General features: G+C 29.7%; 1 protein-coding gene across 1 annotated transcript; it reads left to right on the top strand.

The window, feature by feature from the left end:
- The first annotated feature begins 5,620 nt into the window (after positions 1-5,620).
- Positions 5,621-11,662, top strand: LOC122611375 (cullin-1-like). Its single transcript, XM_043784399.1, has 20 exons — positions 5,621-5,686; positions 6,299-6,436; positions 6,549-6,648; positions 7,008-7,193; positions 7,410-7,463; positions 7,545-7,748; positions 7,837-7,914; positions 8,001-8,090; positions 8,184-8,264; positions 8,355-8,417; positions 8,527-8,562; positions 8,645-8,731; positions 8,825-8,974; positions 9,314-9,369; positions 9,450-9,570; positions 10,125-10,286; positions 10,379-10,522; positions 10,645-10,863; positions 10,956-11,123; positions 11,398-11,662. Exons 2-20 carry the CDS (start codon positions 6,300-6,302, stop codon positions 11,497-11,499), a joined length of 2,238 nt encoding a protein of 745 aa, XP_043640334.1. The 5' UTR covers positions 5,621-5,686; position 6,299; the 3' UTR covers positions 11,500-11,662.
- The last annotated feature ends 2,128 nt before the right edge of the window (positions 11,663-13,790 follow it).

Below are 13,790 nucleotides of genomic sequence, written 5' to 3'. Positions count from 1 at the left end.
TAATTGATATAAATAATACAATAACTTAATTATTATTATTAGTATTAATTAATATTATTAAAATAATTCATATGTAATAGTATTATTATCATTATTGTTATAAAATTAATATTTATTATTATTCGGCATAAAGTCAATATTTTATATAAATTTACTTCTATTTTATAAAAAGTTTTTTTTATTTTATAAAATAATAATATTAGATTATAAAAATTTTATTTTTTTATAAAAGTATTTATTATATTATAATAATTTTTATTATTTATATAAAAATTAATAATATTTTATACACATTTACAACTTTATTTTATAGAAAGTACTACTATTTAAATTTTATAAAACTAGTTTTATTAATTATTTTTATTATTATTATTATTTATATTATAAATTCCATTCCATTCCATTATTTATAAACTTTATTTTAGTTGAATTACAGGTATTTATTTTACAGGTATTTATAATAATTGATATAAATAATACAATGGCCTGCCACAACCATGTTTGTAGACCATTGCATAAATGAAAACTGGAAAGTCACTCCATAATTGACAATGTTGATTAGGTTTCATTTTTTCTACGGATTTTTATGCAAAATATACGTTCATTATTGGAAGATTTCGGCGACATAGAGCAGTAACTATTTACTAGATTCTCGACCATACGGGAGTATAGAAAAATTTATTATATAAGACTTTTAATATTTTTATAAAAAAATTTAACTCAACATATTCACACAATTCCATACCACCTCAGCACAATTGCACAAAATTGGAAAATGAGTCATGTTGTAGGCTTGTAGCAATGTAGCATAAATAAAAGGTTGGTGTTACATACAAGTCCTAATAGTAGAGTCATTGACCGAGAAGAGTTTCAATCAAAATCGATCAATGACCTTGCTAATTAATAATCCTAAGTTACAATCCATGATCGGTATCTAAACTAGGTTTTTATATATATAGTTGTTGCATTAGCCATTATTTACGTACCATCTTGACCCATCTTATTTGGGTCCAATCATCAAATCAATTTAACGTATATACATTTTGAACTTGCTGTTAAATCTAGTCACAACCTTTAAGCTATGTTAACTTCTAACAATAATCTCTCATTTAGTGTCAATGTATTATCTAGTTATATGATATATGAATGTGTTTGTAGAATGCACGGTAGATAGCTGAACGTGTTTTAAGTTGTTTAGTAAATAAATACTAACTACTAACTTGTTATTTATTTATAAAAAAAAAAAAGAAGAGAGAATTATAGGGTCCAACATCCGTAATAGTTGTGGGTAGGGATGAGCATGTATACCGAAATACCGAAACCGAACCGATACCGAATAACCGTACCGATAGGTATTCGGTACGGTACTCGGGATTAGGTATTTAGCTTAATCGGGTTCGGGATTAATCGGTACGGTACCGGTACGAAACCGGGAAACCGAATTAAAGGACCGAATAAGAGTTTGTGACTGAAAAAGGAAAAGAGAAACCGAATTAAAGGCTATCAACAAACGAAACAAAAAAGGAAAAGAGAAAGTGTACCCTGAAGCTTAGGTGCATTTGTGATTGAAAACTTTTGTTACCAAATGGGTCGATTGTATTTCTGTTTGCACAAGAAAACAGTTTCAGTTTCATGTTTTTTCTGCAAGTAGTTCTGTTTTGCACAATGTCATTTTTTTGCCAAGTAGTTTGCTGCAACTGTTTGTTTACAAGCATTTACTCTGATGTATGACACTTAATATACGTCATGTTTTTGCTAAGTAGTTTGCTGCAACTATTTTCTGCAAGTATTTTCGTTTGTTTCAGGAATCTGTATCTTTTGTTCTAAAACTATGTCATGTTTTATCATGTTTCATTTCCTGCATAATACCTCCTTTTATTTTGTGTAAACCTTCTTACCTTTCTGTTAATATATATGTACAAAGTCCAATGTTATTGGATGTTAATGCTGCTATCAGATTGTACTACAAACTTTGTAGTATAGATCACCTTTGGTGATTAAATAAATACTATTGAAAAAGAAAGATAGAAAGACCCATTTCTACAAACTTAATCAGTACAAAACCGAAATACCGGTACCGGTAATAATACCGAACCGGTATACTCGGTACGATATTCGGGGTTACAAAGCTAATTTTCATTTGACTTTTTTTGTTTTTATTATGTGTAATGTTATGTTTACTTTTAATATATTACGAAATAATAGGCTATTGTTTTGACTCATTGGTTTTGCATTAATTTGGTTAAAATATTAAACATTTATAAAGATAAAATATGAAAGTATAAATACTTCAAAATTTAAGACATGATAAATAATTATGAATGTGCTAAGTGTTTTTAAAGGTATTGGAGTTTATTAAATTTATATGGTAACCTTAAAATAACAATAATAAAATAAAAACCATCATGAATGAAAGAGATATAAAGTTATAAATAATTACGGATGAGCTAAATATTTTTAGGAGAAAATTACATTTTTTTTTTCCTTTAACATAGCATTTTTTGCACTTTTTGTCCCTAAATTGAAAAAACAACCATAAACTTAGCACTTTTTTCACTTTTCATCTTTGAGATAACGCTGTTAGTTTTTCTCTATTAAGGTTGTCAACATTCATTAGTTTTTTTTGTTCACTTTTTGTCCTTTCCTTTTTTTTCACCTTTTTTTTTACTTTTGAAAATGTCTAAACTGACAGCGATGTAGAAATCGTAAAAGAATAGACATCAAATCTTAAAAGAAACTATTGAATGAGTATAATCCGTATCAAATGATATAAAGAAAACACGAATATCTATAAACATATGACGATTTATCAAATGAGACAATTACATAAATGTTATTATTAATTAATATATGTTGATTCTAAATAAGGTACATGATGTCACCCTTTTGATCTAAGGTCACAATTCAATTTTTTTTTTTCATCTAAGGGTTTAGACTTTTTCAAAAAATATTTTCATGCCCTTATTTATTATTATTGGTAGATAGATATAAGTATAGATAGATAATTAGTTAATTACAAAAATAATCTTGTGGTTTATCAAAAATTACAAGTTTGATCACTATTTTTTTCATAAATTATGATTTTGGTCATTGATTTTGGGTCCTCATCAACAGTATTATTCCAAAAGCGTTGATTTTTTTTTTACGAAAAGTGTTAAATGTTGGACCAAAAGTGTGGACGGAGGTCAAAGGTCAAAGATCAAAACCGTAAATTATGAAAATTAAGGATGAAATCTATAATTTTATTAAACCACATAGATGATTTTTGTAATTAACTCATTAATTGATAATAATAATATTAAAGAGCTTGACATTATATACCATATATTAATTTAAGTGGAATCATGAACAGTAGTCGTTGACGAACAGTAACTGCCATTAGTTGCTTTATATAGTAGTTTTGACAAACTTAAAACAAAAGCTACTTGATGGAATTGGCTAAAGCCCCTTATGTAGGTGAGGTCTTTAGTTCGAAATTGGTGAATGACATTACTATTGTTTTTATTTTTGTAGACTTTTTTGCTTTTCACTTTTTTTTTTTTTCTAATAGAATAGTCTTTTTAACTTTTAACTTCTTTTTTTTTTCTAATAGAAACTTTTGGCATTTTATTTTATTTTTGCTTTTTAACTTTTAACATATTTTGTTTATCTTTTAAAGTTTAACTACTTTACGTTTAAAACAAATATTGGTTTATTTTTTAATTATATACGAGCATGATACCCGTGCAATGCGGCGACAATAATGGGGAAGACGGTCTGCTTTATTAAGGAGTAGAGATAGTTACGTAAATAAAAAAGTCCAAGGGCAAATAAGGTATTTCAAAGACAGAAATATTTAATAGGAGGGAGCATTTGCTTTATTAAGGAGTAGAGATGACAAACTCTTAAGTGTTACTTTCGAATAATACATATCTACGATTTGGTCAATGCATCGTAAGATACACATACAAGATAATTGAAGTCCCACTAATACGGGACATGTAAATTACTAGTTAGTACAATGATACAATATAAACATAATGATGATAGAAATATAATGAGTTATAGATAACCACATAAATGATATAATAATGAACATGGTACTCGTGTAATGCGGCGACGATGACATTAGTTGCGATGTGGTGGCGTCGATGGATGGTTATGGCGTCGACGTTAAGTGGTGTAGATAATTGATACAAGAATATTTGATTTTTAAGGAGTGAATATCTTTTAAAATCCTTTAAAATATTATGGAATGATTGTGTAAATTAATTAATTAAGAGTAAAATGGTAATTTCGCATGTTTCAAAATTCTAAACTTTTCAACTTAGGATTTTATAATTTTTATATCTACCAATAAACTAAAACAGGATTGACATGTTCTTAAAACGACACGCGGCGTATTCCTTGATCGACACGTGTTCTTTTAATTTATTTATTATGTTAAATTAGATTTTTTTAGTTGTATATAAATTCAATTTTCTTACTAGACTTATAATTAAACTCTAACTCTTGCATTATTAATACAAAATATATTATAACTTTATTTGATTGATCTTTTCGTCATTAATAAAAAAAAAATCTTTCTCAAATTTTCAACTCTTATTACTTATATTAATTATAATAAGTTATTAACATGAAGACTTCAAAATTTTGAATTTACCATCCGAAATCACAACTATTTGTCATCATCCATTATGCTTACAAGTTCCGATTTTGATGTATATCTAAATATTTAAGGTAAATCCAAAACTCTAAATAAATATATATTATATTTATCATTAATGTTGATTATAATATAACTTCGATCACCGATTTACTTAACCATAGGTTATTTCATACTCAGGAATCATGTATGAGGCATATTCTAATTTATTTATGATACAATCTATATAGCTATCGTACATCGTGCGGGTATTAAGACTGGTAGTAGTATAGATATAACTAAAAAGCTTACATTAATGATAGAGATACAGTTATAGATAACCAAATAGATATAAATAAATGGTATATATCTATAACAAAACCGTAATATTAGACGGTTAATAAAACATCAATCAATCGGTAGGTTAATCTAAAGTTTAAAAAAGATTTGTATTGGGTTGAACTAAGGTGGGCTTTCGCGGAACCGACTTAAAGTAATCTTTTATATTAAATAAAAGAGGATTGTTGTGATATCAACATTCTATAAATATTGCTTATTTGTCACATCCAAATTATTTCTTAATATTAAGTTTTAATTTTTTTAATTTATTTATGATGTCATAAACACTTTCCTTTTTAAAATTTATTACACTTTTGTTTTTGTTATTTTATAATGTTATATATTTTTGTAATTTTTTTAGAAAAAAACTCTACAAAATTATACATTGTCTTATAAGTTTCTTCATCTAAATAATTTTATCATAACAGATTTTTAATTATTCACATATTATGCGAGTTAATAAACTAATTATAACTTATAAGAGATACTATTTTGAGGATACAAGTGCTCTTATACAATCACAACTTCAGTGACGAAAATGCAATTTTATAAACTTTGATTGATATGCTCGGGTTAAACCCGGGTTAATTAGCTAGTATAAAACTATAAAACCATTCGAAGTTCAAACTCTACGATTCATTCAGTCGCTTCCCTCTCTTCACTTCTCTCCATCCCTGTCGAACTTTTCGATTCCAAGGGTTTTTTTTCCCCAACTATATTAAGGTTTATCGATCGTATTTACTTATTGTAATTATATATATATAGCAATCGCCTATATATATACATGTATCTGTATTATTTGTTTTAATTATTTTGTTTATCGGAAAACCTCCGCTTGATCAGTTCGCCGATCATCTTAATATTCACGTATATTATTTTCATTAATATGAATTGCTACTTGTATTTTATTTTTTTTTGTAACTGATCAGTTTGCCGAATGTGTTTCGTTAGGGTTTATATACATATATATTTTTTTTGTAACTGATTAGTTTTTATCGTGTTTAGAAAGATCTTTGTATATATGAATGATGATATGAGAATGTGGATTGATTTTTGTATACTGGACTTACAGTTAGGTTTTTGATTTACGTGTTTGTTATTTTTATTTAAATATCAATGGCGGTCCATATTTGATTGAAGTTCTCTGTTTCCCTGAACACGTCAAATTTTATATATATATATATATAAAACTGTCCGGACTACAATCACTACTTTAATCGATATTTAAAGAGGAATAAAAACAAAAAGGAAAAGAGTTGCCTTGTTATTTAAATTTATGATGGTAACTCGTTACTTAAGCTGTTTGGTATAATTGATGTTACTTCGTGAAATCAGGATGGACGATGTTAAAAAGATGATAGAGTTTGAGGAAGGATGGGGGTACGTTCAGAAGGGCATAACGAAGTTGAAGAAGATTTTAGCTGATCCTACGGAGCCACAATTCAGCTCCGAGGAATATATAATGCAATACACGTATCCTTCTTTATTTAATCGTTTACAAATTTAAATTTAATAATGTTTCCGGTTTTATAAAGATATGTCCGGTGGATTCTGTTTTTTTTGTGACCCCTTAACCTAGTTTCAGAAAAATTTACAACATGTGCACTCAAAAACCACCGTATGATTACTCTCAGCAGCTGTATGACAGATATAAGATTTGTTTGACAGAATACCTTAAAGCAACGGTAAAGCAAATCATATACCCCGTACTTGTTTGTAATATTGAGTATATTATTGTATTAATGCAATAAACAATATTGATATATATTTGTAAGGGTTGAATTTCAAATCCTCATTGAATATCAAAATAAGATCAATGTGCTTTATTTTTAAAATTAGGCGATTATTGATTGATGAAAATCACATCTTGGTTAGTCAGGTGTCATTCATAATGATTGAATAAAACTTACTGATAGTTATTTTATTAAAATTGTTATAAGGAACGTTTATAATGTTAGTAATGTGGTTTCTATAACACGATCTCATTCTTAAGTTTGTAATTTCCAACCTACAGTTAGATATAATAGCAATGTCTTTGATTCAGGTTTTACCATCTCTGAAAGAAAAGCATGATGAGTTCATGCTAAAAGAGCTACTGATCAGATGGTCAAATCATAAAATCATGACGAGATGGCTTTCCCGATTCTTCCACTATCTTGATCGCTACTTCATCCAACGCCGATCCCTTCCTACATTAAAAGAAGTTGGTCTCACATGTTTTCGTGATCTGGTATTGTAAATGGATATTGAATAGTTATACTTTTATATCATGACTTTACTATAGTTTTCCACTTCAAGCCTTTAACCCACTATAGCCATAGCTTGTTGATTCTCTATTGAATATAGACAAAAAAAGATGGCTGTTTATCCAACATAATTAAATGACTAGTCATTAACATGTTTTTGTGATCAAAACAATGATCGGTGACCGATTTATGTTTATTAGGTCTACAAAGCGCTGAAAGTGAAAGTGAAAGTGAAGCTTGTGGTGATAACACTGGTATGCTTTTCCTCATCTTATTAAAACACACATGATCATCTTAGTTTCTTATTAAGCCGATATGTTAAATTTTATTATCAGATTGATCGAGAGCGTGAAGGCCAGCAAATAGATCGATCTTTACTGAAGAATATCTTAGACATATTTGTTGAAATGGGAATGGGGAAAATGGAATGTTATGAGAACGACTTTGAAAACCCCATGCTTAAAGATACATCAGCGTATTATTCACGAAAAGCTTCAAATTGGATTCAAGAATATTCTTGTCCAGAGTATATGCTTCAAGTAAATTTCAATCGCTCTCTTGTTTTGATCTTGATTTTCTAGAAAAGTAAGTAAATAACTTAACCTTTTTTTTTTTTTTAATAATCAGGCTGAAGATTGCTTAAAAAAAGAAAAGGAAAGAGTATCTCATTATCTTCAATCTAGTAGTGAGCCAAAGCTGCTCGAGGTTTGCTTAATCACTATTTGGAATTAAAAAGAAAAGAAAGGATATTGTTTTCCATCTTTGATTTGGTATCATAAAAATATTTGCAGAAAGTTCGGCATGAGCTGTTAACGGCTCACTCTACCGACTTATTCGAGAAAAAAGACTCTGGTGTTTATGCACTGCTGAGGGATGACAAGGTGTGTGATCTCTATTTTATGCATTATTCTTTAAATAACATCCACTATTTGAATTATGTTTGGTTGACATTTTTTTTGGTTATTCTCTTCTAGATTGATGACCTATCAAGGATGCACAGACTTTTCGTAACAATACCCCATGGATTGGAACCTGTGTCTACTATGTTTATGAAGGTTTGTTATGCTGGAATTGATTTTTAATTTTAATATATATATATATATATTAAAAAGTTACAACATGTAATCAATTGTGTTGTACTGCAGCATGTTACAGCTGAAGGCACAGCCTTGGTCAACCAGGCAGAAGATGCTGCAAATAATAAGACGGTTTGTACATCGTACACTTCAATTATTCAACAATCTTCTAGATTATATACAAACTTAGTCAAGCTAAATAAAAGGAACATTTGTTGAATTGTGATATGCTTCATTACAGGCAGAAAAGAGAGATGTGGCTGGAATGCAGGAACAAGTAAGTATAATCGAAATATACGACTTGTAGAACATGTTAATGAATTATGATGGTACATTAATTGGTGAACTGCTCTCTCCAGGTCTTTTACAGGAAAGTGATCGACTTACATGACAAGTGCATGGTGTATGTAGTTGATTGTTTTGCGAACCAGACCCTTTTTCACAAGGTCTGTCGACTACACTATTAAATAAACTTCATCTACATTTATAAATATGTTAGTACGTCTATTAATCTTTACCTTTTCTTGCTATTTTTCTAGGCGCTCAAAGAAGCATTTGAAATATTCTGCAACAAGAGTATATCTGGAAGTTCAAGTGCAGAGTTACTTGCCAACTTTTGTGATAATATTCTTAAAAAAGGTGGAACTGAGAAACTGAGTGATGAAGGCATTGAGGACAAACTTGAGAAGGTATGTTGATAGCTAGAGGTGGCAAAATAATTGGGTTGGATATCATGTCAGTGGGTTCGGGTCAAAACAGATAATTTTCAGGTTGGGCTGGGCAGAATACATTTTTCCTTGTCATACAAATAATAGTGTCGAATATTATGACAATATATAGTCTTCTGAATCAAGGTTTTATGGATAAAAAGTACACCTTGGGTTACTTTGACCTTTTATTTTAAGCCCAATACACCTGTTCATCAGTAGATTACCTCAAAGTTACTACCTCTATTGGTAAGTGGTAATGACAGCAGTTTGTTAATAAGATCAGAAAGTTATCATTAAATCCTCTTAACGAATTTACAGATAGTGAAGCTGCTTGCATACATCAGCGATAAGGATCTCTTTATTGAGTTCTGCAGGTAAATAACTTAGTTTATGATGAACATCAGTTTTTTTTATAAATCATGAACGTTAACCTTTGTGCAAATGAATCTCTTAGGAAAAAGCTTGCTCGGAGGCTTTTGTTTGATAGGAGTACCAGCGATGAGCATGAGAGGAGTATTCTTGCAAAACTGAAAGAGCAGTGGGGTGTTCAGTTTACCGGAAAGATGCAAGGAATGGTAATAGTGCAATCTTTATATTCGTCAACACACACAACCACAAATTTACACATGCATAAGATAACGGGGTGTTTGGATTGTGCATTTTAAAGGTAAATATGTAAAAAATTACAACACCCACTACCAGTCTTGCATGGGTTATGGTATGTGATCAACTGTAAACTGTTTGGATGCGCTTCACTATTTGAGCTTGCAATATCAGATGCATAGATAATTTGTCTGGCAAATTCTAATCATATAAGGAATTCACTGACAAAGTAACATAAAAGGGAACATATACTGGGATGGGTGTCAAACTTTACGTAAAGAGTGTATGCATGTCTCAGACTTGGATCCGATAACCTACTCTTTTATGTTGAAGGCTATATTCTCATACCCATAAATTGTTATGTCGCCTCTTAATCAGAAATAGAAGTTATTTATCCAAAATCTAAAAATTTGTTATTGGATAGCCAGTTTCAAAATCCAAACACCCCTTTTCCATATTAGGACACACAAATATTGAATTCTGCCATTTCGATCTTCCCCTTGATATTGGTGTGTGTGTTTATCAGATTACAGATTTAGCTTTGGCAAAGGAGAATCAATCCCAATATGAAGAGTACGTAAGAAATGATCCTACTGTCAAACCCGGGATTGACTTGTCTGTAACTGTGCTGACTACTGGTTTCTGGCCGAATTACAAATCGTCCGAACTTGTTCTCCCATTAGAAATGGTAAATTTCTGAACTTTAATGAGAGAAAAGCTCTGATAAATTGTTACATGATCTCTAATATTTTCGTATTGTTCAATTACTTGCCACTCCAGGCCAAGTGTGTTGAAGCTTTCAAAAAGTTTTATGATACAAACACGAAAAGTAGGAGACTTACGTGGATATATTCGTTGGGTACCTGCAACGTCAATGGGAAATTTGATCCAAAAACTGTGGAGCTGATTGTGACTACCTTTCAGGTTTTGCTATTATTTTTATAGACTTTGTTGGCAACTCTGACCCATCTATCTACAAATGGGCTTGACTTGTCTAATTTAGAGTATCTGTTTAGTTTATGACTTAAAGTATTTGATATATGTAGGCATCTGTTCTTCTTTTATTCAATACCTCTACCCGGAGGAGTTATGAGGACATCAAGACTGAACTCAAGTTGTCAGACGATGATCTAGTCCGGATTCTCCACTCGCTGTCATGTGCAAAATATAAGATCCTTATCAAGGAGCCAAATACCAAAACAATATCTTCCATTGATTACTTTGAATTTAACTCAAAGTTTACAGATAGAATGAGGAGGATCAAGGTAGTTTAAAATGTTAATTTTATTCATTTGAAATAAAATATAGTTGGATCCAGTGTGAAACGGTTTTCTTTTCTTTTTTAATATAAATGCAGATTCCTCTACCTCCAGTAGATGAGAAGAAAAAGGTGATTGAGGATGTTGACAAGGATAGGAAGTTTGCAATTGATGCAGCACTTGTTCGCATCATGAAGAGCAGAAAAGTCCTGGGGTACCAGCAGCTGGTTATGGAGTGTGTTGAACAATTGGGACGGATGTTTAAGGTAACTTCTTATTAAATGCAATACCTAAAATTTAACGAGGATCAACACTATATCCTTCCTTAAATTTGGTCTTCTTCTCTGCGGGTCATTTATCTTAAATTGTATCACAGCCCATATCTTGTATGGATTAGCCTAGAGGGATTATTCTCGTAACAGTCCACCTTTAGCCATGATACATACACAAATCTAAATAATTTGAAGAAACTGGAAAGCAACTGTTGCCATATATATGTATACATCCATTTCTTATTACATATATTGGTATTCTGTGCAGCCTGATGTAAAAGTAATAAAGAGGAGGATCGAAGATCTGATTAGCCGAGAGTATCTTGAGAGAGACAAAGATAATGCAAGCATGTTCCACTACTTGGCATGATGATTCTGTTGGTACCTTGCCGATTAGCTTTAATGTTGATACTAGTCATGTTCATTTCTCTACTTTGTTTGAATGCCACAGTAACTGTTTAATGTCTTGCTTTGGTCATTTATCTTCGACTTTGTTTCCACATATTACTGTCATTCCAATGGATGTTTTCTCATGATCTTTCGTTGTTGCTATCGATTACTCCGTAATAATAAATAACCAATATACGTTGGGGGCTTTATGATCTTGATATATATAGTATATGGGGGATGGGAATATAAGACTGTTAGACACCTAAGCTTAAATGTCGAACTTTCACATATTAATTTTTTAAACCATAAAAATCATGGGGACTCAGACATTTATTCATTAAACAATAAATAATAAAATATTAGTATATGAAGGGTTCCACACCTAAGCTTAGGTGGACAACCTTATATTCCCTTTTTCCCATAGTATATATAATATACCCTTTTTCCCATAGTATATATAATATACTAGTCCTAATACCCGTACGATGTATATTAGCTACATAGATTGTATCATAAAGAAAATTCGAATATGTCGCATACATGATTTGTGGGTATAAAAGAAATATTTGTTAAGGTAATTGATGATCGAAGCTAAATTATAATATACAGTAATGATAAATATAATATATAGGATTAACCTTAAATTTTTAAAAGCACATCAAAATCGAAACTTTAAGCATAATGGATGATGACAAATAGCCTTATGATTTCAGATCGTAAACTTGAATTTTTGAAGTCTTCATAATATAAGTAAATAAGAGTTGAAAAATTGAGCAACAAAAAGAGACAATTTATTAATGGGAAAACGATTAATTAAATAAAGTTATAATGTATTTTGTATTAATAAAGCCAAGAGTTAAAGTTTAATTTTAAATCTAATAAGAAAATTGAATTTATATATAACTAAAAAAGTTAATTTGATTTTATATACAACTAAAAAAAGCTAATTTAACAAAAATAAATAAATTAAAAGGACACGTGTTAATCAAAGATTACGTCATGTGTCATTTTAAGAATATCTCAATCATGTTTTAGTTTATTGGTAGATAGAAATATAACATAGTACTCCGTATATAATTACTCGATCTTTATATTGGGGTGTTAAATATAATAAAAATAACACCCAAAATAAGGGTTTTTGTCGGTTCTCTTGCAAAAATAATAATAGCAGCATGAATTTTCAAACAAAATAATCAATGCTTGACGTGATCTCCCTTTACGGCCCTCAATCAATTCGCTTTATGAATGTGCTATCATATAATCGTGTCTAGTGTGATTTGGGTACTTCAATTCTTATAAAATGGATATTTATATTTTTACATCGACTTTTTCTCACATAATAAGTGACCGGATTACATCACATCTACATCTACTTAGAATAATTAAGTTGTTTTTTATGGGTTACCCAAAATAAAATGTTAGTTAAGAACATATTCCAAATTAAACTTAGCAATTTGCTCGCCTTGCATATTATTCTAACGAGTCATATGTCCGCGCAATGCGGCGACGATGGTGGTAGTGGCGCGGGGTGGTGATGACGGGCGGTGACGGGTGGTGGTGATGACAATGGTGGTGAATGTAATAGTAATTGATGTTAAAGGAAGGTAGTGTAGTTATTCTAAGGATTAAGGGATTTATGTTGTAAATTAATTCATTATAAATATATTAGGTAAAGATGTTTAAATCTCTATATAATAAAAGAAGATTTTGCTTACATCATTATTTATAAAGACAAATTTACTTGGTATTGTTAGAAAATTTCTTATAATTTTTTTCTTTTTTACTTAAATGATTTATGACATCATTTATTAGTTAATTTTTAAAAAAAGTTTAATTCTTTTATTAAAACACAAGAAATTAGATATAGTTAATTAGTATATGCATTAATTACAAATGTTAACTATAATACGTAGTACATCATAAATAATTTTTAAACATGTTTTAATAGATAAAAACAAATTTTTTCTTGATTTGCTACGCGGGTTATTAAACTAGTTAATGAATAAGAGTATTTTAAGTACTCCAATTCTTTAGTTGAGATTTTTAAAAACGGGTTGTTGCTTTATTATGTATTATAAATGATAGCAAGACAAGATTTAACACTTCCAAGGTAAAATGCTAGTTAGTTTTTAGAGATAAATATTTTGAAATATAACTAACTATGATCGAATGTATTTAGTAAAACCAACTACGTTTTTGTGTATTATATGGGAGTAACTTGTTAAAATGTCCAAATTATGTATCCGGTGACTTGATAAGAAGGTAAAAGGT

This window comes from Erigeron canadensis, chromosome 8 (genome assembly GCF_010389155.1).
Source record: "Erigeron canadensis isolate Cc75 chromosome 8, C_canadensis_v1, whole genome shotgun sequence".
In the NCBI taxonomy this organism is placed as follows: domain Eukaryota; kingdom Viridiplantae; phylum Streptophyta; class Magnoliopsida; order Asterales; family Asteraceae; genus Erigeron; species Erigeron canadensis.
Note: the sequence above shows the minus strand (reverse complement) of the source record. Positions and strands in the feature narration are given on the sequence as shown.